This window comes from Narcine bancroftii, chromosome 6, assembly GCF_036971445.1.
Source record: "Narcine bancroftii isolate sNarBan1 chromosome 6, sNarBan1.hap1, whole genome shotgun sequence".
Classification (NCBI taxonomy): domain Eukaryota; kingdom Metazoa; phylum Chordata; class Chondrichthyes; order Torpediniformes; family Narcinidae; genus Narcine; species Narcine bancroftii.
Window position 1 is genome coordinate 98,849,932 of NC_091474.1, and position 26,898 is coordinate 98,876,829.

At 46.2% G+C, this 26,898-nt stretch overlaps 1 protein-coding gene across 5 annotated transcripts; it reads left to right on the top strand.

The window, feature by feature from the left end:
• Positions 1-26,898, top strand: LOC138736400 (uncharacterized). Of its 5 annotated transcripts, none has more exons than XM_069885874.1 (3): positions 2,045-3,632; positions 5,518-5,663; positions 25,781-26,898. In XM_069885874.1, exons 1-3 carry the CDS (start codon positions 3,471-3,473, stop codon positions 25,869-25,871), a joined length of 399 nt encoding a protein of 132 aa, XP_069741975.1. In that variant the 5' UTR covers positions 2,045-3,470; the 3' UTR covers positions 25,872-26,898. The 5 variants fall into 4 exon arrangements, 1 of the variants encoding a protein (XP_069741975.1); XR_011340265.1 differs by lacking the exon at positions 25,781-26,898 and adding an exon at positions 13,913-14,344; XR_011340266.1 differs by lacking the exons at positions 2,045-3,632; positions 25,781-26,898 and adding an exon at positions 1-114 and having other exon boundaries at positions 5,518-6,188.

A 26,898-nucleotide genomic window follows, 5' to 3' on the forward strand; every position in this document is an offset into this window, starting at 1 on the left:
GCATCGCCACACAACACCCCCCCCCCCCCCCCGACCCAGCTACACGTCCTGTCGCTTTGGTGGTCGACCCCGACACTTGGCCACGGCTGTCTGCACCGCTTGTGATAAATCCAGGTGGGCCGCCTTCAGTCGCTGTAGCAGTGTACCTTGTGGTCCCCTCCACATGAAAATGAACTGGGCTGAGTCAAGCTCTTTGGGGAGATGAAATGGTCAGGCACCGTGGCGTGCTGGGGCTGGGGGCGCTAGGGAGGCCAGTCGCATGTGTAGGTTTGCCAGCAGGTTTTGGTCAGTGGCAGTGGTGTCAGGGTCTGGGCCAAAAAACTCACCTGGCAGGGAAAGCGGTGCACCATAGACCATCTCCGCTACTGAAGCCTACAGGTCCTCCTTGAGTGCCGTTCCAATCCCAAAAAGGGCCCAGAGTAGTTCATCTGCCCAGTCTGGTCCAGAGAGCCTGGCCATACACAATGCCTTCAGGTGCCTGTGGAACCTCTCCACCAACCCGTTGGATTGCGGGAGGTATGCTGTGGTGTGATGGAGCTTGACCCCCCCCCCCCCCCCCAGGAGCTTCGCCATCTGAGTCCACAGGGCAGACATGAACCGTGCCCCTCTGTCACTAGTGATGTGTGCCGGGACTTCAAATCGAGCAATCCATTGGCTGACCAGAGTCCTGTTGCACGTCTCTGCAGAGGCCTCCTTAATCAGGACAGCCTCCGGCCACCTTATGGCCTGATCCACCACTGTGAGGAGGTAAAGATACGACATGAACGTGGATGTGATGGAATCTGCGAACCGTCAGGTCGAAGTTCTGGATGGGGGCTAGCATGTGTCGCTGGACCTTGGAGGTCTGGCACCTGGTACAGTTCCTGGCCAGTTCCACCACCTACTTCTTCAGCCGTGCCACACAAAACACTCTGTGACCATCTGCACGGTTGTCTTTATCGCTGGGTGAGCAAGGTCGTGGATCAGACCTTCACCCTCCAGTGCAGCGGGTCCACCAGGTGCAGCGTGCCTGTTGAGATGTTGCAGAGCAATATGTCTGGGCTGCTGTGCACCTGGATATCCTTGAGTTTGAGGCCCGAGATGGCAGTCTACAAGGCCTGCATCTCCGCATCATTTCTCTGTGCCTGAGCCAGTTGCTTGTAATCCAGGCTGGGTGCAAGAGTGTTGATGGCTGGACGGCAGAGCGCATCCACCACTACATTGTCCTTGCCAGCCCTGTGTCAGATGTTGGTCGTGAACTCAGACACATACGAGAGGTGGCGCTGCTGTCTGGCGGACCACAGATCCTTGTCTATCATCAGTCCTTGAGTGAGGGGCTTGTGATGTATGAAGGCTGTGAATGGCCTATCTTCGAGGAAGTAGCGGAAATGGCAGATGGCCAAAAACAGAGTAAGGAGCTCCCAGTCAAAGGGGAGCTCCGGCGGGCGCAGCTGCTTGCTGATAAAGGCCAGTGGGCACCATTTTCCATTGAGCCACTGTTCCAGAATCTCCCCCCCACCCCCCCCCCCCCCCCCACTGCCGTAGCTGAGGCTTCCACAGAGAGCTCTGTGTGCGGCTCTGGCCCGCAGGCTATGGTGGTGATTTCGGGCCTGCGGGCTTCTGCTGTGTCTACTCAGATAGAGTGGAACATTCGGGCATTGACCAGCCTTTTGACCTTCATGTCAACCAGTAGGCCGTGAGCTCTGAGGAAGTTGCCCCCAAACAGCGCGGTATCCACAGAGACTAGGATGAACCTCCAGTGGAACTTTTCCTTCCCGATTTGGATCTGTGCCCTGCGGGTGCCGTAGGTCAGGATGGTGGAGCAGTTGGCCATCTGCAGGGTTGGACCTCAAGACCAGGTGTGAGTCTCTAATGGTGTGAGGCGAAGGACACTGAGCTCAGCTGTGTCCACCAGGAATCGGCAGCCAGTGGATCTGTCCACCACATGAAGGAGGCTGTTTGTGTGGCCAGCCTTCGCAGCCATCAATGGTGGCTGGCCTGGTCATTTCCCTGAAACCCACATGGCTGGTGCACTTACAGATTTGTGCTCCCCAGCGCTGGTGGTAGAAACACCAGGTCGACTGACCTTCCTCTGGCTTGCTCTTCGGAGCGGCTTGTAGTCGGCTGGCTCCTGGTCATGCCACCTGGTTGAGAGCTGCCTCATTCTCCTTCTTCATGCACCAGAGGGCATCGCACAGGCTGCTGCTCTCCTTGGGTTCAAGAAGTCTTCATTTGTGAGGAGCCACTGGATGTCTTCCGGCATCTGTTCCTGGAATATCTGCAGAAGTTTTTTTTAATTTAACCAGTGTCAACAGAATCCTGTGTTTTACCTCTGGTTACTACAACAACTCTGTGAACGCTCTCCAAGGGATGTCTACCCTGAAGAAGCTTCCCTTTGCTCACTGCAGGGAGTTATGTGGGATTCTCTCTCACTGCTCTCCATCTGTCACTCCGGCTGCTCTCAAGCTACATGACCATGTACTCACCCAGACTCGATTCCACAGCCACGTTGCCTTCCTCTCTACTTTCCTACACCGCCAACTTGTGCTTCGTGGGTTCCATGGTGATACGACCACCAGCCGACTACAGGGAGCGATCTCGGTGGCTGCAGGAAGACCACCGAAAGTGGCTGACTCCACCTACCGGCTGTCAATCAGCCGATCCAAATACAGACCTGAGCCGGCCTTACCTGAGCCAATCTTATGGGAGCCATCAAGGACTGCATGGACTACGAACCCGCGATGGCAAGTACAAACACCCGACAAGCTTGGTCTACGCCAAGTACCTGCTCAGCATCAGCCTATCTGGGGACCCTAAGGAAGATAGCCCACCCGTGCTGACCGAGACCGGGGTGACCGAAAGTGAATTGGAGAGATTGATCCAAGACACCTGTGTGCAAGGACTGCACTTGAGGAGCAGCCGGCAGAAACTGCTGGAAGAAAACATCGCCTCGTTTACCAGGACAATGGAGGTAGTCCGCTCCCTGGAGGCTGCAGCTCTTCATGCCAAGGTTTTCGACTCCCGACTCCCCCAACACCCGGTCTGGCAGATGCAAGATGACCGCTGTAGCCGAAGGGCCGCACTTGGAGGAGACTATCGCTTCAACCGTCACCCCACGCTCCTGTAAATATGAGGGCGCCGGTGTGGGTCAGACAGGTGATCCCACAAAGGCTGTCCAGTAAGGAGCTCGTACTGCTCCCAATGCGGAAAGAAAGGCCACTTTGTGAAGGTGTGCCTTTCCAGACCTGTTGGGAGCACGCCGGTCCTCCGCGACCTGCTCTGAGCCACCCCGAACATCGCCAGTAAGGTCGATGTCACTTCTACCAGTACGGAATACATTACTTCCGCCAGTATGGATGTCGTCACCGCCTGCTTCACGGCCGACCACACTGACACCACATGCGCCCGACGAGTGCAGCCATCTTGGGCCAGTTGGACCCTGACGGCACATTGACGGGGAGACGTGGTCAGCATACCCGATTACCAACCCGATGCACCCCATGCCTAGAAAGGAAGCCACTGGCCACTATTCGCCTCATCCATCGGCGAGTAGTGACTTGGACCCCGAAACGGTCCTCGCGTCCACCACCTTTAAAAGGGACATTCTACATGGATTCGGGGGCTCAATGATGAACATCGCTGTCAACAGGAAGGTAACATTATTTCTGTACAATAGCAGTAGTACTGAGAGCTTCGAATACCCGAATGTGGTCTGGACATTAAAGCTCAAAATCTATCCCACGAATTTTGATATTGCCTTCGCAGCCAAGGAACACTCCATCACAGCCCTCTGGCGCTGCTTAGTTGATTTGACAGTGGGTGGGGGTGGAACATATCACAGGTTCAGGCTCCTGGTTATGCCAAGCTCTGTGCCCCAGTCCTCTTAGGAACTTCCAGTACCACCTCCACTTTCGGCAGGCCACTCCCCCTGCTCACGCTCCACAGCGTGCAGCCCTGCAACCACCCCAATCCACCTGTGACCTCTCCAATCTACGAATAACCCATCCTGCACTCTTCAACTACCTTACGCCAGATTGCAGGCCCATAGCTACTAGGAGCAGGTGCTATTGTGTGGCTGACCAGGCCTTCATTAAAGCAGAAGTGAGGCAGATTCTGGGGAAAGGTATCATAAATCCCAGTAGCAGTACCTAGAGAGCCCAAGTCCTGATGGTCAAAGTGCGCAGCAAACTGAGGATGGTCATCAATTACAGTCAGACCATAAACTGACACACACAGCTGGATGCTGTCTCCCTACCCAGAATAGCCGACATGGTCAACGAGAATTGACCTAAAGTCAGCCTACCACCAGCTCTCTATCAATACATAGGTTAAGCCATATACCACCACAAGGCAGATGGGCAGTTCTGCAGAGTTCCATTTGGGGTAATTAATAGGGTCTCTGTCTTCCAGCAGGCTCCTCGTTTCTCAGACAAAGTTCCCTACTGGCCCAAGCCACCACCTTTCCTCTTCCCATGCCCCCCCCCACCCTCCAAAGCACAGGCAGCTTTTCCTCTCATCAGGTAGGATGTCGCCGATGCCACAATGCATGCCCCATTCCAGGTGGAGTGCAATGCCTCTGATGTTACCCTCGGAGCCACCCTTAACCGATTCGTGGCCTTTTACTCCAGGACCCTCCATGGTTCCAAGCTTGGGCACTCCACCATTGAAAAGGAGGCCCAGGTGATCATGGAAGTAGTCCGCTATTGGCGCCACTACCTGGCAGGCAAAAGGTTCACCCTTCTCACCAACCAACGTGCAGTGGCGTTCATGTTCAGTACCACTCATGAAGGCAAGATCAAGAACGATAAGATCTTGCGCTGAAGAGTCGAGCTGGCCACATTCAGCTACAACATGCAGTACAGACCAGGGAAGTTTAATGACTCCCCCAATGTCCTGTCCCAGACCTGCGCCACAGTGCAGACAGACCAACTGCAGGCACTACATGACTCCCTTTGTCACAAAGGCATCACACGCCTGCCTGTACCATTTCATCAAGTCCCAGAACCTCCCCTTCACTGTACAAGACATCAGGACCATGACCGAGTCATGCAGGGTCTGTGCAGAGTGCAAACTGCACACCTTCTGCCCGTCATCAAGGCCACTCGGCCCTTTGAATGGTTTATCATAGAATTCAAGGACCCCTTGCCTTCCACGAACAGGAACATCTACTTCCTCATGGACGTAGGCAAGTGATCCCATTTTCCATGCCCATACACCTCCACAGCCACTGTTATCTGGGCTCTGACGCAGATCTTCATTGTGATCGGATACCCAGCATTCATCCATAGTGATCAAGGGTCCGGCTTCATGAGTGAGGAGCTGCAGCAGCATCTGATAGCGCGAGGTATTGTGACTAGTTGCTCAACTTGTTACACCTGAGGGACAATGGGGCACGAAAACAGGGTGATCTGGAAGTTCCAAAGGTTTGTCCATTGACTACTGGTAAGAGGCCCTCCCAAATACACTATATGCCATTAGGTCACTCTTGTGCATGGCTACAAATCAAACCCCTCAGGAGTGCCTTTTCTCATTTCCCAGGAAATCGGTGACTGGAATCTCACTCCCAGCTTGGCTCACATTTCCGGGACTGGTGCTCCGACGCAAACATGTGGGGCCCACAAGTCTGACCCGCTGGTTGAGCAGGTGCTCCTCCTCCACCCCAACTACAACTATGCCTACATCAGGTACCCCAATGGCTGTGAGAACTGTCTCGACCAGGGATCTGGCACCAGCAGGGGCACCACCACCCCCAATATCACAACTACCCGGCCCAACCTTCCCACCATGGGTACCCTTAGCCTACCCAGGATCCAGGGGCCAAACCTCTCCCTCCTCCCCTCCAGTAAACCCCACTCCTGCTGATTCACACCTACCCATCCACACCTCCATGGACAAATGTGCAAATAAGCACCACGCTGCCCACACAGGCACCTGCCACGACCATGCCGGACACAACCACGCTCTCGCTGACCTTTGAACAGGGGCCAACACTGCGATGTTTACAGAGATTTTGACAGCCCCTGGACCATCTAAACATAAATATCACCCTGCACCATTCCACATGCACCCCTCCAGGACAATGTCTGTAGTGATACGACCACCAGCCGACTGCAGGGGGCGATCTCTGTTCCTACAGGAAGACCAACTAAGGGGCTGATTCCACCTGGCTGGCTGTCAATCAGCAGACCCGAATATAGACCTGAACCACAGTCTTTTGAGTTTTGTGCTTGCTCGCTGTTACCTCAGCACACCATAGCTTCCAGCGATGATTCCAGGCCTCTTAGTTTGACCAACGCCAGCATCTCAGGTACCTGCCCCACATTCACCGCTGCTCTCAGCTTTTCCCAACAGGTCCTATGCACCACCCTCACATCCATGCGTAGATACCAGCAGCAACGCACCCTCCTGCTACCACAGCTCCAGACCTCACTGGCATTCTCCTGCAGCGAGCCCTTCCTGTACTACATCTGCCACCAGATCCACACGTTCAAACACTGGTTCCACACTCACTTGGTGGTGTCCTCCCTGGAGATGGCAGCCTCTGCGATCCTCCACGTGGATTCCAATCTCGGCCCCAGTCACCTGCCCTCCAGAGCTCCCATTACCATGGGTGCCGCAACAACGGAGTTCCCCACGCCACCACCACCCACCCCAACCCAGGCTCTGACCCCCTAATCACTGCAGCTCCTGATACCACTGCTGCCAACTCAGCATTGGACCTTCAGAAGATGCTGGAGCCTTCCTCTCTGACTCGTCCCACGTGGGTCCTGATACAGACTGCATCTGGAGCCTTGATCTCTCTATTGGATCCCACTCAACTAACCCCCCCCCCACTCCTCCTTCCCCTACCTCCCACTACTACATCCCATTTCCCCCCTTCCCCCCACCCTCCAACCACCTATCCTCTTTCTCTCCCCACCCTTGAGCTAACCCTCAGAACCTCCCCAACCCTTCTCCCCCTGCCAATCCCCCCAATACTCCCCACGGCCCAACACCCTCCACCACACCAACTCTGACCCTTGCCTGGTTTTTACTAAACTCTCTTGACCTTCCCCGCTCAGGGGTGGAGCGCTCTATCATCAGCAGAGGCTTAACATTCATCCCTCTCCAATCACACCTCAACTAGTTCTGTACATGCCGCAATGCTGAATTCTTCCATCGCCTCCGTTTCCAGGCCTGTTACTGTGGCCGCAACTCTCCAACACCTGCCCTAGACCCTTTCTCCCTCCAAGACCTCTTCCTCCTCGTGGACATCTCCTCCTGGCCAGCTGCCTGCTCTGGACCTTTTTATCTCCAAGACTTCAACCATCTCAACTTCACTAACCCCCTCACCTACTCCAACCTCATGTCCTCAGAACAGTCCACCCTCCACTCTCTCCACAACAACCCTAACGTCTCTATAAAACCCGCAGGCAAGAGTGGTGCTGTTGTAGTCTGGCGCACTGACCTCTACCTTGTTGAGGCCAGTCAACAGCTCTTAGACACCTTCTCATCATTCCCTCCCACAGAACCCACTATCACCCATCAAGCACCATCTCCAACATTATCTCACCTCACCTACTCTGGGCACCTACCCCCCCCCAAATGGTCACCAACCTCATTGTCTCCCATTCATCCACCGCCCAATTCTACTTTCTACCCAAGATACACAAACGTAACCATCAGGCAGACCCATTGTCTCTGCTTGCTCTTGTCACGCGGAACTAATTTCATCCTACCTTGACTCCATTTTTTTCTCCCCTAGTTCAATCCCTCCCCTACCTACATCAATGACATCTCACACACCCTCCACCTCCTCCAAGACTTCAGACTGCCTCATCTTCACAATGGATGTCCAATTCCTTTACACCTCCTTTCCCCACACAGAAGGCCTTAAAGCACTTTGCTGTTTCCTAGACCTCAGACCTGAGCAGTCACCTTTCACCACCACCTTTCTCTGCCTGGAAGAACGTCCTCACCCTTAACAATTTTTCCTTTAACTCATCCCACTCCCTCCAGATTAAAGGATTAGCCATGAGTACCCACGTGGGTCCCATCTATGCCTGCCTGTTTGTCGGTTTTGTGGAACAAAACATGCTCCAAGCCTACACAGGCATGACCCCCCCCCCCCCCCAACTCTTCCTCTGGTACATCAATGACTACATCGGGGCGGCCTCATGCACCCACGATGAGCTCATCAATTTCATCAACTTCGCAACTAATTTCCACCTGGACTTCAAACTCACCTGGTCTACCTCCGATGTCTCTCTCCCTTTTCTGGATCTCTATCTCCACCTCAGGAGACAGACTCTCCACTGACTTAAATGCAGGTAGCATCAGAAACTAGATGGATGACTTGGTTGCTCAGATTCTACTAAAAATGTATGACTTTGTGGCCATTACTGAAACGTGGATCAATAAGCCATGTGATTTGAGAGTTCAATATGGCACAATCTATAGGAAAGATAGGCAGGAGGGTAGAGGTGGAGGGGTGGCTCTGATGATAAGTAATTACATTAAAGAAGGGACATAGGGTCTAAAGAGGTAGATCAGTATGGGTAAAAAGATTATATCAGCAGTTAAATTCTGGCCCCCAAACAGCAGCCAGGAAGAGGACTTAGAGATACAGTTAGAAATACAACGGGCATGTCGCAAGGATAATATCAAATTAATTATGGGAAATTTTAACATGGCGGAGGATTGGGAAGGACAGAATTTTACTGGATCACAGGAGTGTGAGTTTGTAGAAAATATCTAGTTTGTAGATGGATTTTTTGAACAGCTTGTTGAGAAGCCCACCAGGGGATCCACAGTTCTGGATTGGGTCATGTGCAATGAACCTGGGGTTGTAAGGGAGTTAAAGGTCTTAGAACCTCTAGGAAGCAGTGACCACAACATGGTCAAATTCAATTTCAAATTTGAAAAGGAAAAAATGTCATTGGATGTATCAATTTTTCAGTGGAATAAAGGAAATTATAGTGGTATGAGGAAAGAACTGGGCCAAATCGACTGGAAAAGCAAACTAGTAGGAGGAACAGAGCAGGATTGGAAGATATTTTTGCAAATGAGATAAAGGAAAGTAGTTAAAGCAAACACGGCACCAATATGGCTAACAAAAGAAGTTAATGCCAAGATAAAAAGCAAAGAGGAGGGCATACAAGGAAGCTAAAACTAGTGGGAAATCAGAGGACTGGGATTCCTTTAGAAACTTACAGAAGGAAATAAAGAAAGTCACAAGGAAAGAAAAGATTAGTTATGAAAGAAGATTGGCAAACAAAATAGAAAAAGATACTAAGAGTTTATTTATATGTATAAAGAATAAAAGAGAGAGACATGTTGACATAGGATTGATTGAAAATTATGCTGGGGAAATTATAATGGGTTACAAAGATACGGCAGAAGAATTAAATCAATATTTTACTTCTTTATTCACTGTGGAAGACATTACTAGAGAAATTGTGCTAGGTAAATTGAATGGATTAAAGAGGTAGATCAGAATGGGTTGAATTAAGGAATTGAATGGACTAAATTGAATGGACTAAAGAGATCAGTATGGGTTGAATTAAGGGTAAAAAGATTATATCAGCAGTTAAATTCTGGCCCCCAAACAGCAGCCAGTAAGGGGACTTAGAGATACAGTTAGAAATACAAAGGGCATGTCAGACCAAATGAGGTACACCCGTGGGTTTTGAAAGAGATGGCTTTGGAGATTGTAGATCCATTGGTGACAATCTTCCAGAGATCTCTGGTTTGGTTCCAGGGGATTAGAAAGTTGTGAATGTGGTTCTATTGAACAAGGAAGGTGGGAGGCAGAAAAAAGGGAACTATAGACCTATAAGTCTGACATCAGTGGTGTGGAAGATATTAGAGTCAATCCTCAAAGATGATGTTATGAAATACCTGGAAACGCATGACAGGATAGGTCCTAGTCAGCAAGGTTTTTTAAAGGGTAGATCATGTTTGATTAACTTATTAGAGATTTTTGAAGAAATCTCAGGTAGGATAGACAAAGGGGAGGCTGTTATTTACTTGGATTTTCAAAAGGCTTTCGATAAGGTGCTGCATGTTAGGCTGATAAATAAAATGGAGGCCTATGGAATTACAGGAACATTATTAGATTAGATAGAAAATTAGCTGATAAGCAGAAAGCAAAGGTTTGAAATTAAGGGATACCGTTCAGGATGGCTGCTTGAACACCACAAGTGGTGTTCTGTTCCGCAGGGGTCAGTCTTGCAGCCGATGCTGCAATTAACTATTTGGATTGTGGACTAAATAGTTTTTTGCCAAATTTACAGATGACACCAAGATACATGGCAGAGCAGGAACTGTTGAAGAAACCATAAAATTGCAGAGGGATATAGACAGATTGGGTAAATATATGGCAGATGAAGTACAATGTTGAGAAGTGTTCGGTTCTACATTTTGGCAGTGGAAATAAACAGGCAGAGGACTATCTGGATGGGGAAAAAAATTCAATCCTCAGAGGTGCAGAGGCCTGGGCATCCTTGTGCAGAGTAATCTAAAGGTTAATGCCCAAGTAGGATTGGTAGTGAAGAAGGCAGATGCTATGCCAGCATTCATTTCAAGAGGAATAGTGTATAAGAGTAGAGAGGTGTTAATGAGACTCTATGTGGCACTGGTGAGACACCACTTGGTGTACTGTATACAGGTACACTATCCTTTATCCGGACATCTAAAATCTGGTAAGCTCCAAAATGCAGCAAGTGGGGACCAGTGGTCAGGGAAGGTGGCCGAGGGACCAGTGGTCTGGGAGGTGGCTGAGGGGCTGTCGGGTGAAGCGGTGGTCAGGGGAAACTGCCAGGTGGCTGAGGGACCGGTGGTCGGGGGGTGATGGCCGGACGGCCGAGGGACTACGGTCACGGGAGATGGCTGAGGGACTGTGGTCAGGGGAGGCAGCCGAGGGACCAGTGGCCAGGGGAGACTGCTGGGCAATCGGGGGAGGCTGTTGGGGGAGACTGCTGGGGGATACTGCTGGGTGGCCAAGGGACCAGCGATTGGGGGTGATGTCCGGACGGCTGAGGGACCGCGGTCATGGGATACGGCCGAGGGACCGTGGTCATGGGAGACGACCGAGGGACCGTGGTCATGGGAGGCAGCCAAGGGACCAGCAGCCGGGGAGACTGCCAGGTGGTCAGGGGTGACGTCCAGGTGGTTGAGGGGCTGGCGGTCAGGGGGAGGCAGCTGAGCAACTGGAAGGAGATGGGGGTGGATATGGCAGCACATTTCGGGTGGACTTGCCGAAATCCAAAATTCGGAACACACTGTCCCCCAAGGATTCCGGATAAAGGATCGCATACCTGTACAGTGTTGAGCCCCCTATCTCAGAAAAGATGTGATGTTGTTGGAAAGGGTGCAGTGTAGATTTACCAGGATGATTCCTGGAATGCAGGGGCTGGCATATAGGGAATATCTGTCAGCTCTTGTGTTGTACTCATTGGAGTATAGGAGAATGAGGGGGAGGATCTCATAGAGATATTTTTAATATTAAAAGATTTTGACAGAGTGAATACATATGTTTCCCTTGATGGGTGAGTCAAGGACAAGGGGTCATAGTCTTAAATTTAGAAGTTATCCAATCAAAACAGAGTAGGAAGAACTTCTATAGTCAGAGGGCCATGGATCTGTGGAACTCACTGCCACACAAAGCAGTGGGGGCCAGATCACTGGGAGTATATAAACAGGAAATTTCATTAGTATGGGTATAAAGGGATACAGGGAAAATGCTGGTAATTGGAACTAGGGGTGAGTTTAGTTTAGCTTAGTGCATAGCCATGGAACAGACCCAATGGGCCTAGTGGCCTGCTTGTGTTCCTTTATCTTGTGATCTTGTGGCATCTATTACAAACCTTTTAACTCCCACAACAAAAAAACCTGGACTATACGTCCTCACACCCTGTTCCCTGCAAGGACTCCATCCCCTTCTCTGAATTTCTCCATTTCTGGTACATCTGCTCCCAAGATGGGGTCTTCCAGTCCAGAGCCTCTGAAATGTCTGCCTTCTTCCACAAACATGGCTTCCCCTCCAGCACTATTAACGGCCCTCGCTTGCAATTCTTCCATTCCCTGCTCATGTACCCTAGTCACCCCTGCCCCCAGAAGAAAATGAACTCAGAATCTCCCTCGTCTTCACCTACCACCCACCAGCCTCCACATCCAACACATTATCCTCCGTAATTTCCAGCACTTACTGCAAGACCCCGCCACCAGACACATTTTTCCTTCACCTCCCCACTCAGCCTTCCATAGGGTCCTCTCCCTCCGTGACGCATCTTGTGCACTCTTCCCTCCCCACCCATTGCCCCCCCCGGCACCTTCCACTGTGGTAAGGAGGTATAATACCTGCACTCACACCTCCTCCCTCACCATGGTCTGAGGTCCAAAACAGATAGGATATCGCTTCACCCTGCATCTCCTCTCTGTCCCAACAAAAGCAACCTCCCCGTAACCAACCATTTCAATTCTGAGTCACTCTCTCCTGCTCACATGTCTGTCCATGGCTTTTCACACTACCCCACCATGACCACCCATAGATTGGAGGAACACCACCTCATTTTTTGTCTGGGCCCTCTCCAACCCCAGTTACGTATTGATCTGTTGAGTTTCTCCAGCATTTGTGTTTTTTTCAACAGATCCTGTGTTTTACCTTTAAATAATGCAGTGCATCACCTCTACTGATGAGCTATCCATTTCAACAATAATTAACAGCAAGAAAGGGACTGTCCATATATTTTAAGATTTGTTTTTCAACCACACTTGTTCTGACCAATGAAATGGGATCAGGACTCAGGATAAGAATGTTGGCAGCTTGGCTTGAGTCATTTAATAATTTGGCAATTCCGTTGAGATAGCAGAAGTTGTATGTGGAGCTGATGAATGGTATATGATTTGTGCAAGGCCCTCAGCTGCATCCACAACCCTCAGAACGATTTTTTCCTGTTTTGGACAAAACAGTTCCTGATGGATTTTGAGATACCTTTCATGCCACATACCGTTCCTCCTTCTCCCTATATCTCTGTCTGTCAGCTTCTCTCTCTCTCTCTCCTTCTCTCTCTCTCTCTCTTTCCCTCTTTGTCTCGTTCACTCACTCATTCATTCTCTCTGTCTCTCACACACACACTGACACCTATACCAACCCACACAAACATACACCTACCCCCCTCACCCACACAAACACACACAAACACACACACCTACACACCCACCCCCACCCCCCCCCCCACACACACACACACACACACACACACACACACGCACACACACCCAACCATACCCACAAATGCTAGGTCAACCCTGATTCTTGAAGTCAAAACATAGCCTCTATATGAAATCCGATGAGGGATGAACCAGTAAAAGCTGTCACACCAAATGAAAGGCTTCTCCAGATCTCCCCCTAGCTCCTGCAATGATACGCCTATATTTTTCCCAGCTGACCAACTTGACGTCTGTGCATTCCAAATATTAACCTTCTTTATTACTGCTTTTAAAATGTCTGCCTGCGTCCTACTTCAACATAAAACCTCCACCTGATTCCAACAACTCCTTTGCAAGAGCGTTCTGTATTTTTACAAGTACCGGCATTTCACATCTCGTCTCAAACTCCCTAAGATTGATGTATTTTTTGTTTGGTGCCTCTCTGATTAATAAAATATATTTTGTCTACCGACTATAGTGATATCTTTTAACATCTTATTCAATTCTATTCCATCACCCTCAGCCCCTTTCATGGCAGAAAACTGGTGAGCCTGTCTCACCCACTTTCTTCAAACATGCCGTCCTCCAGTCTGGCTCTGTCCCCTTTCTCCCGGTGGCTGGTGAATTGTCAGCTGCCCTTCCCAATGATATTACTTGTGACAACACAACTACCAGAGGATAGATTAATTGTGATATTGTTTTGTTCCATTGCATGATTCCTAATCTTGTACTTTGTCATCAGAGAGAAAGAAACTAATACACTTCATCGGTATTTCTCCTTGCACATAAAGAGAGAGATTGGAACATAAGAAATAGGAGAAGGAGTAGGCCATTCAGCCTGTTGAGCCTGTGAAGATAGCTGATCTGATGATGGGCTCCTGTCTACCTGTCTGACTTTTACTCACATTCCTTAATTCCATTACTATGCAGAGATCTATTGATTTACTGAGTTTGCTTCCATGAAATCAAGGGGCAGTGAATTCTACAGATTGAAATGATGATTCGGCACAATATATCCGCATCAAATGACGAGGCTTTGGTGGGGAGAGTTAACTGTGTTAAAATGAAGGCAATCCCAAGGCTACAGTATCTATTTCAGTCCTTAACCATTCCATTGCCCCAGGGTTTCTTCAAGATGCTCAACGCATGTGTCAAACAGTTTCTATAGAAAGGTAAAGTGACTAGAATCTTCTTGGAAAAGTTGACTTCAGATTTCAACCTTGGGGATTTAAAATTGCCAGATTTCAAAAAAAAAATTACTGTGTGACCCAGGTGTGGTTTATCACCTCACTCTTTGGTTAAGGGGTTTCCACCTCCTGGGCACAAATTGGACTACATCCAGTAGATGAAAAGATAGCAGAAGAGTCTATATAGAAATAGGTCACTAAATTAATTTCAAAGGAAAAGGATAACTCCATACTAAAGCATGTACTTCAAACATGGCAAAGAATAAATCAATGTATTGGATTGAAGGTGGGAATATCACCCAAAATTCCCTTGACTCAAAACAACTTAATATCCATGACACTGGACAATAGGATCCTGGACATCTGGTGCCAGAAAGGGATCAGGTATATTGAGGTTTGTTAATGCAAGGGCATCTCATTTTCTACTAGTAATTAAGGAACAAATATGATTTGTCTTATAGAACATTCTTCTGCTATCTGCATCTAACATCTTTTTAAAGGGACAAATTGACTTGATGAGGGGCTCAGGCCCAAAACAATGGTGATGTTTCTTTACCTTTGCTACATAAATGCACTGTTTGACCTGCTGAGTTTCTCCAGCATTTGTGTGTTTTTCACATAACTATGGTGTCAACAGAATCCTGTGTTTTACCACTGCCACCAAGTGGTTCCTTTACCTTCAGCTCCCTTTCAACTCTGGTTCATTGCACAATACCCAGTTCTGAATTGGCATAGCCTCCAATCGGCTCAGCCACAAGCATTTATAAAAGGCATTCTATAAATCCCTGCCTTTTGTATCTAGCACCAAATCACAATCAACAAGTATATTGCAATATTCCTTTGACTTTTGCTTTTGAAATATTACCATGTTATTCCATAACTATTTTTAAAACTAATGGTTAATGCAGATAATAACAAAAATATGTAATACTGCTTGTTGAGGAATAGTGTGGCTCTTTTTGGAGAAAGAGAGGTGTGTATAGCAGGTACAGTCAACATGGAGTGTATGAGTTATTTGCGGAGTATAATAAATAGAACAAGTGCTTCAGGAAAGAAATCAGAAAGGTGTTGCTTTGGCAGACTATGTGAAGGTTTATACAGGTATATTAAGAGGGAAAGAATATTAACCATCAGAATGGTCCACTTTGTATGGAGTCAAAGGGCATGAGAGGAGATCTTTAATTATATTTTTTTCAATCAGTATTCACTCAGGAAATAGGCACGGAGTCATGGGAATTAAGTAAATCAAGCAGAGAGGCCATGGAACTGGAGGAGGAGGAGGTGCTTGTTGTCGTAATGCAAATAACAGTCTATAAATCCCCTTGGCCTGATGAGATATTCCCTCAGATCTTAAGTGAGTCTAAATAGAATTCATAAAGCAAAGTACAGCAGGTGGGATGTTATGGTAACATTGTATAAGACATTGGTGAGGCCGCTTTTGTGGTGTTGTGTGCAGGTTTGGTCATCTAACTACTGGAAAGATATCAATGAGATAGAGAGTGCCGAAAACGTTTACTCAGGTTTTGCCTGAACTTCAGAAACTGAGTTACAGTGAAAGGCTAAACAGGTTAGGACCTTATTCCCAGGCATGTAGAAGAATGAGAGGAGATTTTATCGAGGTATTTAAAATTATGAGGGGAATAAGCAGAGTAAATATAGATAGATATATTTCACTGAGAGTATAAGGTTAAGGGTAAAAGGGGAACAGGAGGGGGAACTCCTGCAGACAGAGTGGAGGGAGTGTAGGGTGCGGGATCCAATTTAACATTTATGAAGTCTTTTGACAGGTATATGGATGGAGAGATATGGAGGGCAAAAGACTGGGTACACATCAGTGGGACTCGGCAGAAGAATGCTTTGCCACAGACTAGAATGGCTGAAGGGGCTTGTTCCTGTGGTGTAATGTTCTCTGGTTCTATGGTTCTATTTCTTCCCACTGGTGTGAAAGGTACCCCTACTGTAACTTGAGAAACACCCCAGCTCATTCCAGTCGAGGAGGAACACTTTTGTACTCCCTTCAGTGGAATCTTATTTGGACAAGTTTAGTAAATTTCACCCATTCTGTCCCAGTCAACTTACCATATAACCATATAACCACTTACAGCACAGAACAGGCCAGTTCGGCCCTACTAGTCCATGCCGTAACAAATCCCCACCCTCCTAGTCCCACTGACCAGCACCCAGTCCATACCCCTCCAGTCCTCTCCTCTCCATGTAACTATCCAGTCTTTCCTTAAATGTAACCAATCATCCAGCCTCAACCATGTCTGCCGGAAGCTCATTCCACATCCCTACCACCCTTTGCGTAAAGAAATCTCCCCTCATGTTCCTCTTATAATTTTCCCCCTTCAATCTTAAACCATACCCTCTAGTTTGAATCTCCCCCACTCTTAATTGAAAAAGCCTATCCACGTTTACTCTGTCTGTCCCTTTTAAAATCTTAAATACCTCTATCAAGTCCCCCCTCAATCTTCTACGCTCCAGAGAAAAAAGCCCCAGTGTGCACAACCTTTCCCTGTAACTCAAACTTTGAAATCCTGTCAACATTCTCGCAAACCTTCCCTGCACTCTCTCTATTTTGTTTATATCTTTCCTATAATTTGGTGACCAAAACTGTACACAGTACTCCAAATTTGGCCTCACCAATGCCTTGTACAATTTCATCATAACCTCCCTACTCTTGAATTCAATACTCCGATTTATGAAGACCAACATTCCAAATGCCTTCTTCACCACACCATCTACCTGAGTATCAGCCTTGAGGGTACTATTTACCATCACTCCTATATCCCTTTGTTGCTCTGCACATCTCAATAGCCTACCATTTAATGCATATGACCTATTTAGATTTGCCTTTCCAAAATGTAACACCTCACACTTATCTGTATTAAATTCCATCAGCCATTTCTCAGCCCACACCTCCAGCCTTCCTAAATCACCTTTTAATCTACGGTAATCTTCCTCACTGTCCATACCACCAATCTTTTTATCATCCGCAAACTTGCTTATTCAATTCTCCACCCCTACTTTCAGATCGTTAATATATATAACAAACAATAGTGGACCCAGGACCAATCCCTGAGGAACTCCACTACTCACCGGCCTCCAATTGGACAAACAATTTTCTACCACTACTCTCTGACACCTCCCATCCAACCATTGCTGAATCCATTTCACTACCTCCTTATTTATACCTAATGCCTCCACCTTTTTTCCTAACCTCCTGTGGGGAACTTTGTCAAAAGCTTTACTAAAGTCTAAATAGACAACATCCACAGCTTTCCCTTCATCAACCTTTTTTGTAATCTCCTCGAAAAACTCAATCAGGTTTGTCAAGCATGATCTATCCCTGACAAAACCATGCTGATTACTCCCTATCAATCCCTGTACCTCCAAATATTTGTAAATGCCATCCCTCAGAACACTTTCCATCAACTTTCCCACCACAGACGTCAGACTCACGGGCCTATAATTCCCAGGTTTACATTTGGACCTCTCCTTTATCAGCTGAACCACATGCGCAACCCTCCAATCCTTTGGCACTACCCCCGTGGCCAGTGACATCCTAAATATCTCTGTTAATGGCCCCACTATCTGTGCACAAGCCTCCCTGAGTGTCCTTGGGAATATTTTGTCTGGTCCTGGAGATTTATCCACCGTTATCTTTTTCAACAAAGCCATCACTACCTCCTCGGTTATCCTTATATGCTTCATGACCGCCCCACTATTTTTCTTTACTTCAACTGGTTCAATATTTTTTTCCCTAGTGAATACCGAGGCAAAGAAATCATTCAAAATTTCCCCCATTTCCTCTGACTTTTCACTCAGCCTACCCTCGCTATCTACAAGGGGTCCAATTTTATTCCTCACTAATCTTTTACTTTTAATGTACCTATAGAAACCCTTTGGATTTATTTTTACTCTGTCTGCCAAAGCCTCTTCATGCTTTTTTTTGGCCTTTCTAATTTCTCTCTTAAGGTTCCTTCTACACTCCTTGTAGTCCTCCTTCAAATTCTCAGCTCCCTGCTCTTTATACCTCTTGTACACCTCCCTTTTTCTCCTAACCAAATTTCCAATATTCCTCGAAAACCAAGCCCCCCTATGACTTCCAGCCTTTTCTTTGATCCTCACTGGGACATATCTACTCTGTACCCTCAAAATTTCTTTTTTGAATATCCTCCATTTTTCATTAACATCCTTACCTGAAAATATCCTGTCCCACTTAATACTCCCCAAATGCCTTCTTATTCCTTCAAAATTTACTCTTCTCCAATCTAGAACCTCAACTTTATGCCCCTCCTTGCTCTTCCCTAAAACTACCCTAAAACAAACAGACTTATGATCACTAGACCCAATTTGTTCACCAACATTAAGGTCCGATACCTGACGTAGCTCATTCCCTTACAGGAGATCCAGTATTACACCGTCCTGAGTCGGTTCTTCAACTAATTGATTTAGGAAACAATCTTGAACACATTTAATGACCTCTAGCCCATCCAGCCCTCTAACCGTATGGGTATCCCAATCAATGTGTGGGAAGTTAAAATCTCCCATGATCACTACCCTATGATTCTCACACATATACGTTATCTCCCTACAAATTTGTTCCTCTAATTCCCTTGGCCCATTTGGTGGTCTGTAATACACCCCTATTATCACCCTCTTGCCTCCTCCACCCCTCAATTCTACCCAAACAGCCTCACTGGTTGATCCCTCCATACCATCCTCCCTAACAAGCAGAGCAACTCCTTTTTTACCCCCTGATCTATCAGATCTAAAACAAATGTATCCCGGAACATTAAGTTGCCAGTCCTGCCCCTCCTGTAGCCAGGTCTCACTAATTGCCACAATATCGTGACCCCAAGTATCTATCCATGCTCTCAGCTCATCTACCTTGTTCACTATGCTTCTTGCATTAAAATATATGCATCTCAGAGAATGACCCTCACATATATTCTCTTTTTTACCTTCTACCCTAATCTCCATCCTACCTTTGTTATCTTTTTTATTCCTAGCTAGGTGGCCATACTCCCTGGACACTGCTCTCACCCTCTGTTCCCCACCCCCCTGCCAAACTAGTTTAAACCTACTCCCACAGCTCTAGCAAATTTACTTGCCAGCACATTGGTCCCCCTCCAGTTCAAGTGGAGTCCGTCCCTCTTGTACAGGTCCGACCTTCCCCAGAAGAGATCCCAATGATCCAAAAATCTTATCCCTTGCCCCCTGCACCATCTCTTTAGCCACGCATTCATCCTCCACATCCTCCTATTTCTACCCTCACTAGCGCGTGGCACTGGCAGCAATCCAGAGATTACTACCTTGGAGGTCCTGTTTTTTAACTTCCTACCTAATTCCACATAATCCTGTTTCAGGACCTCATCCCCACTTCTAACTAAGTCATTGGTCCCCATATGGACCACGACTTCTGGCTGTTCTCCTTTCCCTTGCAGAATGCTATGAACTCGATCAGAGATATCCCTGACCCTGGCACCAGGGAAGCAACAGACCAACCTGGATCCCTGATCTCATCCCACAAACCTTCTATCTGTCCCTCTGACTAATGAGTCCCCAACTACAAGTATCGTGTTCTTATCCCTCCTTCCCTTCTGAACCTTAGGGGCAGCCCCTGTGCCAGAGACCTTACCCCCACGACTCGTCCCTGATAGGCTATTCCCCCCAGCAGTATCCAATGCAGAATACATGTTGCAGGGGTACTCTGCACAGGCACTCTCCCTCCTTTCCTCACAGCCACACAATTCCCTGACTCCTGCCTTTTAGGGGTGACAGTCTCCCTGTAACTCTTCTCTATCACTGCCTCTGCTTCCCTTATAATCCTCAGTTCATCCAACTGCAGCTCAAGCTCCCTTACACAATCACTCATTATATGCAATTGGATGCACCTTTTGCAGGTGTTTATTTCTCTAAGAAATACAATCCAGTGTTCGCATTGATATCTGCATTGATATGTTATCTCATCTTTGATGATGGTGGGCAAATAATATGGCCCCAATTTGTTACTCCCCACCCCTATGATTTCTCTGAAAATCAAAATATTTTATAGCACATTGAGAATTGAGACAATGATGTGTTTGCCCTCACCAAAATGCAAACACATCTTCCCTCATCTGTTCCTCTATTGCTGCTTTGGAAAACATGATTTCAGTGATTATATCGAACAGTAATGTTGGTGATTAAGTCATTCCAATGAATGTTGAGGATGGAGCGGAGACAGCACTGATGGAAGCGTTCTAGGAGCCGTAGGTGATTCTGAGCTGAACAGGAGCGTGGGTATGACAACGGCTCAATATACACTTATCTTTGTGTGTTTCTTCAGCTGGTTGTTTTTCCAGACTCTTTTGTGTAGTCTTCCAAAGGACCTATTTGCCTTGGCGAGTCTGTTGTCTATCTCTTTGTCGATCCTTGCACCAGATGAAATGGTGCAGCCGAAGTAGGTAAACTGGTTGACCGTTTTGAGTTCTGTGTACCCGATGGAGATGTGGGGGTGGGGGGGGGGGCTGGTGGTCATGGTGGGGAGCTGGCTGATGGAGGACCTCAGTTTTCTTCAGGCTGACTTCCAGGCCAAACATTTTGGCAGTTTCCGCAAAACAGGACGCTAAAAGAGTCTGGAAAAACAACCACCTGAAGAAACACACAAAGATCAGCGTGTACAGAGCCATTGTCATACGCACGCTCCTGTTCAGCTCTGAATCATGGGTCCTCTACCAGCATCACCTAGGCTCCTAGAACTCTTACATTAGCGCTGTCTCCGCTCCATCCTCAACATTCATTGGAATTACTTCATCACCAATATCAAAGTACTCGAGCTGGCAGAGTCCACAAGCATCGAATCCATGCTGCTGAAGACCCAACTGCACTGGGTGGGTCACGTCTCCAGAATGGAGGATCATCGCCTTCGCAAGATTGTGTTCTATGGCGAGCTCTCCACTGGCCACCAAGACAGAGGTGCACCAAAGGAGAGGTACAAGGACTGCTTAAATAAATCTCTTGGTGCCTGCCACATTTACCACCGCCAGTGGACTGATATCGCCTCAAACCGTGCATCTTGGCACCTCACAGTTTGGCGGGCAGCAACCTCCTTTGAAGAAGACCGCAGAGCCCACCTCACTGACAAAAGACAAAGGAGAAAAAAACCAACACCCAACCCCAAGCAACCAATTTTCCCTTGCAACCGTGCCTGCCTGTCCCACATCGGACCTGTCAGTCACCGAGCCTGCAGCAGACATGGACATACCCCTCCATAAATCTTCGTCTGTGAAGCCAAGCCAAAGAATAAACAGTACGATAGGTAAAGAACTGCAGTAGGTCATTGAAGGCATTCACTCCAAGCTGCTTTGGCAATTCTGAAAATAAAGTCTATGATGTAAAAGGGAAGGAGAGAATCAAATTTATTAAAAGACAGAATACCATTTGCATCTAGGTTTCTGGCAAAACAAAGGCATGAACTTGTGTTCATTTTCAAGTAACTCACTCTTGCAACATAGACCAGCAGCACGAGAAATTCACCAAGACAATGGTACCTTCAAAACAATAATATGTTTTATTAATAATATTAAATCTAATATCTAATATTTAACTCTAAACTTAACCCCACTTTTTGCAAATGTGTGTGTGTGTGTGTGTTAGTAGGTAGGTGTGTGGGTGAGTGGTATTTGTGTGTGTGCATGTAGGTGTATGTAGCTGTGTGTGGGTGGGTGCGGGTACATGTATGGGTATGTGTGTGTGGGGGTTGCAAACCCAAAACCATTACAGATCAGGCATAATTCTGAAAACAAAAATGATTTTAATGTTCAATCTCAGAAATCTTTTGTGTTGAAACTTAAGAGTCTTTACTGTTGTTCTCAAAATTCACAACTTCTTGAAGAGTTGTTTTCAGAGAATTGTTTCTTCATATGAATGATTTTCAACAAGTTCCCCTCTTTTGCATGGAGGCTCTGGAACTTGTTTTGCATGTTGATTTCAAAAAGCCAAGGCAAGGGTTACGTGAAGTGACCATTTTAAAAAATGGAGACAGTGGAGTGGCTCTTTCACTTCGATACCACTGATTCCATGTACGTCCAATGACAGGGAGAATACAGCACAACAGTACTTCCCTCACTGAAGGCTACTGGATTTCTGACTTCAGATGAATCTCTAGTAATATTAAAGATGCCTTTTTTGGTATCAAAATCACATGACATGATATCACTACTGATTTTGTTGAAGTTCCTCTCAATCATGGCTGCCTGCTCAAAGCAATCAACAGATGACTTCCTTGTGTGTGCAGGTGTTTCTCTGAGTAATCAGCATTGTTTTCAACATTTCAATAGACAATCACTCCAGGTTTTACGGCTGTCTACACAGCTTCCACTGAACAATGAATTTGTAGATATTACAACTTTTAAGATGGTGTTCTGTGTGTAAATGTCTGTGTGTCCTTGTCCACCCACAAAACAACTTTACTAAAATATATTTTATAACTAAAGATCAATAATAACACAATTCTGTCATACACCCCAGCCCAACCTAGTTCTGGTATTTCTACCTCTGCTTTGTCTCCTCCAATTTTCCTAGTCCAATCCTTTATTCACAATAAACTCAATACACCCAATTATAATCTTCCACTGATCTCTCCAATCCAGCCCGCATTAATTAGTGAAGTATTTGGCCATCCTCTCCCATCATCCATTATAACCACTTTTTATGCCAACTATCTGCCTTCCCAAATTAGACTTCAAAGAGGATACAAACCTGCAATGCTGACTAACAATTTATCCTCCACAAATGCAACCTTAGTGACTGCAAATCTCAATCTTCTCTTTGTTTGCTCAAGAAACATAACCAGATTTAAAGAGAAAGTTGGATAACCTGAAAGCATAAACTGGTTAAAGAAAGAGTAACAATCCATGCACATATCAAACAAGATTAATGGATGGGGCATGGATGTAGTAAACTGCCACAAAATCACTATGGCTCTCAAATGGTATCATATTCTATATCTTTAGGAGGAAGGAAGGAAAGAAGTTTGGAAGGAAGGAAGAAAGGAAGGAAGGAAAGAAGGAAGGGAGAAAGGAAGTGAGGAAGAATGGAAGGAAGGAAAGAAGAGAGGAAGGAAGGAAGGAAGAAGGGTGGCAGGAAGGAAGGGAGGGAGGAAGGAAGAAGGGAGGGAGGAAGGAAGGAAGGGAGGAAGAACAGAAAGAAGGAAGAACAGAAGGAAGGGAGGGAGGAAGAAAGACATAGATTGACAATTTGTAAAATAACTAACACAGAGACTAGTGCAGGAAAGAGTTACCGAAAAAACTTTGGATGATAATAAAATAGTTGAAGGAGAAACACCCATTATTCCATCTGGACACTCTTGGACGTTAGGCTACCCCCTATCTCCCTCTCTTCCCCAACCCTCTGTCTCCTTTCCTTTAGATCTATTCCCCTTTCCCTCCATTCCATTAGCCGCAACATCCCCCACTTCTGGTTGAATGGATGTTCTCTCGTCTTTGAATTCTGTACCCAAGAAATTGCTCTCACGGTGTACTGTATTTATTCACACGTTAATCACATAAGTCCTTATTATTCTTCCACTCATTCTCCTTCACTTTTATAAAAAGAAACAATTTTTTCCAACGTCTCGATATATTTTTTTTAATAGATACAAAGTATGGTTACAGGCATTTCCGGCACACGATCCCATGCTGCACAAATATCTCCAATTAACCCACAACCCTCACCCCACCCCCCACGACACTTTAAAAGGTGGGTGGATACCGGAGCAGACAAGGGGAGAATGAAATAGGCAGCGCCGGATTCTTACCTGAGTCCCTGGCACTGTAATAGCATCATGCTAACCATGCTGCCCAAATTGCCTCTCCGAATTGAAATGATATTTTTCCGTTCATGGCCTTAATATTCACAACTGCAAACATATTTTTAATATTTTAATGTTTTTAAAAAAGTCATTTAACTCAGAAACAAACGTGACTCGGGTGATTTCCACTCATCTGACTGCATCAAGTATATTCAAGAGGGAAATGTTTATGTGTATTTTGGTCAATATGGTTCATAGTGTGAAAAATGTTTAAAAATTTAAAGAGAGGACAATGATTGTGATAAATTAAAGGAGCGGTTAATTTCCCTATAAATGTGAAAATGTTTGAAAGTAGTTTGAAAGTGAGCTTAGAACTTCTGTCAACCATGCATGGAACACCGCAAGGTCTCCTATTTAAAATTTACTATCCTCTCCTCGCGTCAGTTGAAGTTCCAAGTAGAACAGTCTGATTAGTTTGCTGAATGGAGAAATTGGAACATTTTATTATTGGCATTGCTGGTGCAGGGGCTTCTTCCCCATTCAGATTCATTACACTGGACAACAGATTTTTTTTTTCCAAAGGTTTGTTCTTTGAAAGGAAAGTGGGGATTATGATAGGCAACATCAAGGTGAATACAAAGCTAATCTCAAATGTGCTGCATGACGTAGGAAGGATGAGAAACATTCCATTCGCTTTATTGTTGAATCTCATAATAATGCTGACATATTACGTTAGTTCAACTGGCCTAAAAATGCCGCTGATTTTCATTTGTACTCAGCATCTGATGTCTCTCCTGTCAGTGTCCAACAATAGTTGATGATGTCATGATGGATTCCTGTTGCCCTGATACTGGTCACAATGTCCTGTTGCCCTGATAATGGTCACAATGTCCAGCTAAAACCTTTCACCGTGTTCTTCACTGACTGCACCAAGTATCGCGGGGAAGACGTCCAAGTGCGAATGCAGAAAATGAATTTTCAATGACATGTTGCGTTTCATTGATTTGTATCCTTAGACTTAAAATATGACAGAAAATCACAAATATAGGCTAGATATAATCTAAAAAACGGTACGTGATAGAAACGTTTTAAAGTGGTTTTTGTGATCAGCAGCCCAGAATCCATAAAATACACCCAATCGTTTTCAGGAAGCAAAGTCTTCGTTGTCCAGTATCATCTGTAATCATGTTGGAGTCATCAATCTATTGTGGTGTTCGAATTGTACCACCATCAAGAACCGACTCCGTCTACTAGGGACGATATAGATACACCAGACTGATTACTCCCTCATGCTTTCGACTCCACTAACAATGAAGATCCCTTCACTCCGTCCTCCCTTTCTGCAGTTGTTAAGCTTTGGCTGATTCGCAATACTACTCTCCTCCCCCCCCCCCCCCCTCCCCACTTATTCCTCCATCCCTATCCTTTTTGAAAATGTAAACCCTGGAACAGGAGCGCCGGGAAAACGGTGCCTTATGTGATGCGGTTCGAATGATAGGGCTGCCCGCCGCAAAACCTAATTGTGCTTTCCGTTTTTCACCTTGGTCCCATCTTGTAAGTTATTCGCATTTTCCGCTCACCTGTTCCTCGATCCAGATTTTACTAATTGACTCTTCTTTTGCAGCCAATTTGGCAGCGATTGCGATCCTGCTTCGAGGAAAGTGCGGCCTTTCCAAGTGCATCTCTTACTACCTGGTGGATATGGCTGTGACTGATCGAATAGTCATAATCATGGCTGTGATATTGAACCGAACTAAATATGTATTTCCCATTGAGCGTCCTTTCCATAACACCTGTCTGCAAGTTGATTTTCGTTCTCATTTTTGCATCGAGAGATTGTTCCGTGTGGGTAACTGTAATGTTTCACCTTTGACCGACATATAGCAATTTGTTGCTAAAAGCTAAAAACATATTGCACTGAGAGAACGGCAGCCACTGTTATTGGAATCGTTTGTGCTATAAGCTGCATGATGAACGATCCATGTTATTTTAATTACAGGTCTGCCTATGTTACCTGATAACGTTGGCTCTGCAAAGGAACATTATTTATCAATGTCTACCTTGCATGGATTGCATATGAATGTATTCACCGCATCCTAACCCCGTGTCTTCCGTTCTTCTGTTAAATGTCCTCACGGTCAGACACATCCTGGCGACGAATAGAACTAGAAAAAGACTGTTAAACAACAGAAACGGAGACAATCAGTCTGAGCCTGAGAAGGAATGTCGCAGAAAATCTATCGTTTTACTCCTATTAATATCACGTTGTTTCATTCTATCGTGGCTGTTGATTTTTATCAAAATCATTTATCTTCGAATTCAGAAATTGCCATATTTCTCAGGTTCTAATTTCAAAGATCCACATTTTATACTGGAGGAGAGCGGATACATGCTTCAGCTTTTGAGTTCCTGTATTAATCCGTTCATTTATGTGGGAACTCAGAAAAAGATCAGAGACCAATTGAAGAGTGGCCTCAAATATCCATTGACTATTTGTTCGCTTCTGAAAGTGAGGATTAAAATTAGGGCTATTTCTTCATCCCAGGATTAATGAGAGTGTTTTATTCAGATGCTGCCCCCACTCGCAGGCGTTCTAACTCAGTGTAAGAACTCTGATCTGACTTGATTGTTGCTACGTGTACACAAGATAGGCAAAACGTTGTCATTTGTGCTCGTCACAGAAGTGAGCCAATACTGTACAGCTGTTCGTGTAATCATAAAATAAAACCGTGTATTATGTTA

Excerpts from the sequence above, each read along its gene's own strand:
- LOC138736400 (XM_069885874.1), top strand. The coding sequence starts at position 3,471 with ATGCACCCCATGCCTAGAAAGGAAGCCACTGGCCACTATTCGCCTCAT. Across the intron at positions 3,633-5,517 it reads ACATCGCTGTCAACAGGAAG|GAAATCGGTGACTGGAATCT; the intron begins GTAACATTATTT and ends CTCATTTCCCAG. Across the intron at positions 5,664-25,780 it reads TACAACTATGCCTACATCAG|CCAATTTGGCAGCGATTGCG; the intron begins GTACCCCAATGG and ends CTTCTTTTGCAG.